This window comes from Notolepis coatsorum (assembly GCF_963971535.1).
Source record: "Notolepis coatsorum genome assembly, contig: SCAFFOLD_297, whole genome shotgun sequence".
NCBI lineage: Eukaryota > Metazoa > Chordata > Actinopteri > Aulopiformes > Paralepididae > Notolepis > Notolepis coatsorum.
This window is the reverse complement of record NW_028170162.1, coordinates 211,430-215,401: the sequence shown is the minus strand read 5'-3', so window position 1 is coordinate 215,401 and position 3,972 is coordinate 211,430. Positions and strand designations below refer to the sequence as shown.

At 51.4% G+C, this 3,972-nt stretch overlaps 1 protein-coding gene across 1 annotated transcript; it reads left to right on the top strand.

The window, feature by feature from the left end:
• Positions 1-200: 200 nt before the first annotated feature.
• LOC311248579 (beta-citrylglutamate synthase B-like) lies at positions 201-1,390 on the top strand (the record flags this gene model as incomplete). Its single annotated transcript, XM_084339441.1, has 1 exon — positions 201-1,390. Exon 1 carries the CDS (start codon positions 203-205, stop codon positions 1,388-1,390), a length of 1,188 nt encoding a protein of 395 aa, XP_084195567.1. The 5' UTR covers positions 201-202.
• Between the last annotated feature and the right edge of the window lie 2,582 nt (positions 1,391-3,972).

Here is a 3,972-nt window from a genome sequence, read left to right as displayed (position 1 = left end):
GTCTTGCTTTTTAGCCACAACATAACAGCTTGTTCGTGTCGCTCGCTGCATCTATTGTGTGAAGAGCATCTTTGTGCTGCTGTTCCTGTTGCTCTCGAACCCGCGCCGCCCGCCGCCCCCTTTTTATAACCACAGCTGTGTGGATCTCCTCAGATTTTAATTTTTTTTTAAACTCGGCTCTACATCGTTTACATAAAAAAATATGTGCTCTCGAGTTTGGTTCGTGACCGACCGGCGCATCCACCAGGAGTATCCCCAAGTTCAGATCCTCCGGGCTCTGAAAGAGCGCTGCGCCGAGGAGGATGTGGAGTTCCGCTCGCTGCTCATGGACCAGATCGTGCTCACCATCAGCGAGGGGCAACTAGGTCTGCGGGTCGAGCAGGAGGTGGTGACGGCCTACCCACAGGTAGCGGTGGTGCGGGTGCCCACGCCCTGGGTGCAGTCAGACAGCGACATCACTGTGCTGCGTCACCTGGAGAAGATGGGGTGCCGGGTGGTCAACCGGCCCCAGATCATCCTCAACTGTGTCAACAAGTTCTGGACCTTCCAGGAGCTGGCTGGCCACGGCGTACCTCTCCCAGACACGTTCTCCTATGGAGGGCACGAGAACTTCCGCAAAATGATTGACGAGGCAGAGCCTCTGGGTTACCCGGTGGTGGTGAAGAACGCGCGTGGACACAGAGGCAAGGCTGTGTTCCTGGCCAGGGACAAGCATCACCTGGCGGACCTGTGCCACCTGATCCGCCACGACGGCCCCTACCTGTTCCAGGAGTACGTTAAGGAGTCTCACGGCCGGGTCGTCCGGGTGGTGCTGGTGGGCGGCCGCGTCATCGGCTCTATGCTGCGCTGCTCCACCAACGGACGCATGCAGAGCAACTGTTCTCTGGGTGGCGTGGGGATGATGTGCCCGCTGAGCGAGCAGGGCAAACAGCTGGCCGTGCAGGTGTCCAACATCCTGGGTATGGACGTGTGTGGCATCGACCTGCTGCAACTCAACGACGGTTCCTTTGTGGTGTGCAAGGCCAATGCCAACGTGGGCTTCATCGCCTTCGACCAGGCCTGTGGCATGGACGTGGCGGGCATCATGGCTGACTATGCCCTGTCGCTGCTGCCCAGCCGCCTCACCCGCAAGATGTCTCTCCTGTCGGTGGTGTCCAGTGCCAGCGAGACCAGCAGTGAGCCAGAAGTGTGCCCGGTGCCCACCGGAGGCGGCTCGCTGCCCGAGGCCGTCTGCAACATGAGCGTGGGCTCTACCTCCAGCGAGAGTGACCCGGAGTTGGCCGAGCCCTCGCAGTCGTCCTCCCCCCGCCAGGCCAGCCCCGCCCTCCCCGACACCGCCTACAACTTCAACACCATCCTCGCCAACAAGATCAAGCTATTGACTGAGTGAGCTGGAAACAGCTTCACGCACATACAAAACACCACATACATGCAAATACACACATCTCTGAACACATGGCGACAGACATTCCTTTTACATTCACACAAAACCCCCACAACCATAAAACATAGGCAGAAAAGCATTAGCTGAATAAAGAAAAACACAAAAACAACACCCGCAACACAAAAATTACCACAGAAAGCTGACATACAAGCAGGCGCCTTCTTATACTAACTCCCTCCACAAATTCAAAAGATCTGAGGCTGCTCCCCTGACTCTCCTCTTTCCGCCTCGACCTCCGAACCAGCAACATCGACCAGACGGACCGGACTAACCAACCGACTGAAAGCCGCAAGTCTCAACCAGCATCCCGGAGCAGTCCAGACACCCATCACCAAGTGTGTCTAGCTGGATCGATACCCGATGGCGAGCCAACCCCGGAACATTTGATATACCTCCAGACTAATGCCAGCCTGATGCTCAACTATTGCTTAACTAACAGTCCGGTAGGATTGAACTGAACGAGACTACAAGGACTTCCAAGGGAGTCGATCCCGTTCATCTTGTGTTATTTGGATATTGTATTTTGTATTTGATTTGATTTAACTTGATATATGGATACAGATATTCTCCTATAAGAATTAGAGGGTAAATGCTACCATTGTATGATGTTATAATAGAACCTTCTAGAACATAGAACCTTCTAGACTGTTTGTGGTGACGTCATAATAGGACCTTCTAGATGACATCTCGGTAATAGCCGAATCACTTCCGGTAAAGAAAACGAGTTTAAAGGGCCAATTCACCTAATAAGGTATTTGCATTCCCTGATAAACTAATATAGAGTTACCGATGATAACCTCAGAGACGTCTGAACGAACCCCAATGTGTTGATCCAATCGACCTAGGCCTTGATATCGACCTAACCCTCCCGCAAGGAGGGGTTACTGACCTAATCTAAAAGGGATACTTCAAAGCATAATTTGTACTCTGCGTATGTATGTATTATTACTGTTTATCTAGCGCGCTTTTAATTAAAACACCGGTTATTGTTATAACTCTGCCTCTGGTCTACTATTCTTTTAATTGTGCATATTACTCCTTGTCGCATTCGAACCTAGAACTGTGCCCGTGGCAAACAGCTGTTACTGTTATTAACACAAGTGCTACATAAATTTGGCGGAACGACGGGTAGGCCACCCAGCTGATCTTCTCCTTGGAAGCTGTCTGGGATTGCACTTGGGTGGAGGGCAAGTGATACCACCGATGCACGGCTCGATGGTGTCTCTGTAGAGCCGTTGTCGATCACTTCGCGAACTAAGTGTCTGTCGCAGATGGCTATAATGATGTCTTCACTCATGTTTGTGTGCTCTGGTTCCGGGAGGTGTCTTTTCACAAACTGTTGTATTCTTTCCATCTCTTTTATCGATGTTGCGTCATCCGCTGGTCTGCTGTGTGGTCGCCGGGACAGCCCATCAGCGTCTTGATTCTGGTTCCCAGCTCTGTATTGCAGCTGGAAGTCGAAGGTAGATAGATCGGATAACCATCTGTAGCTTGCGGCATCAAGCTTAGCCGTGGTAAGGACATACGTCAGTGGGTTGCTATCAGTGACAGCAAGAAATGGTCGTCCGTAGAGGTAATCCTGGAACTTCTCAGTTACCGACCATTTTAAGGCAAGGAACTCCAATTTATGGGCAGGATATCTGGTTTCACATCTTGACAATCCGCGGCTTGCATACGCGATGACACGCTTCTGTCCTTGCTGCTCCTGGTAAAGGGCGGCGCCGAGACCTAGTGCGCTTGCATCTGTGTGCAATATGTACGGCTTTTCGGGGTCGGCGAAACCGAGAACAGGGGTAGTTGTCAGCTTTTCTATGATAGCGTCGAAAGCTGTCTGGCAAGCGGGGGTCCATCTGTCATGGAAGGGAGCTTTAGGGTCGTAATACTTCTCGGTGGTCACTGTAGCTTTTCCATGCTTCTTCATTGGAGGGTATCCGGCAGTAAGTGCGTTGAGGGGTTTCACTATCTTGGAATAGTCTTTGACGAATTTACGGTAGTACCCGCAGAATCCTAGAAATGCTCTCAGTTCTTTCAGCTTGGTTGGCTTTGGCCAGGTGGTGAGTGCGGTTGTCTTTTCTGGGTCCGTTTCGACTCCTTTCTCAGACACTATGTGGCCTAGATACCTTACGGAGGTCTGGAAGAATTTGCACTTTTCGGGTGATAGTTTTAGCCCATACTCTTTCAGCTTGCTCAGGACTCGCATGAGTCACGCCTCGTGTTCCTCTAGCGTTGAAGAGAAAACGATCAGATCGTCCAGGAAGACGAGGGTTTGCTTCAAGTTCAACTCTCCCACGCACCGCTCCATAAGCCGCTGGAATGTGCCTGGCGCATTTGTTATTCCTTGAGGCATTCTATTGAACTCAAAGAACCCCAGCGGGCAGACAAATGCTGTCTTGTGCTTGTCCTTTTCTTCCATTTCGATCTGGTAATAACCAGATTTGAGATCTAGCACTGAGAACCATTTGGACCCAGTCAGTGCTGAAAAGGAATCCTCCAGGTTGGGCAGGGCGTATGAGTCCTTTACTGTTTGG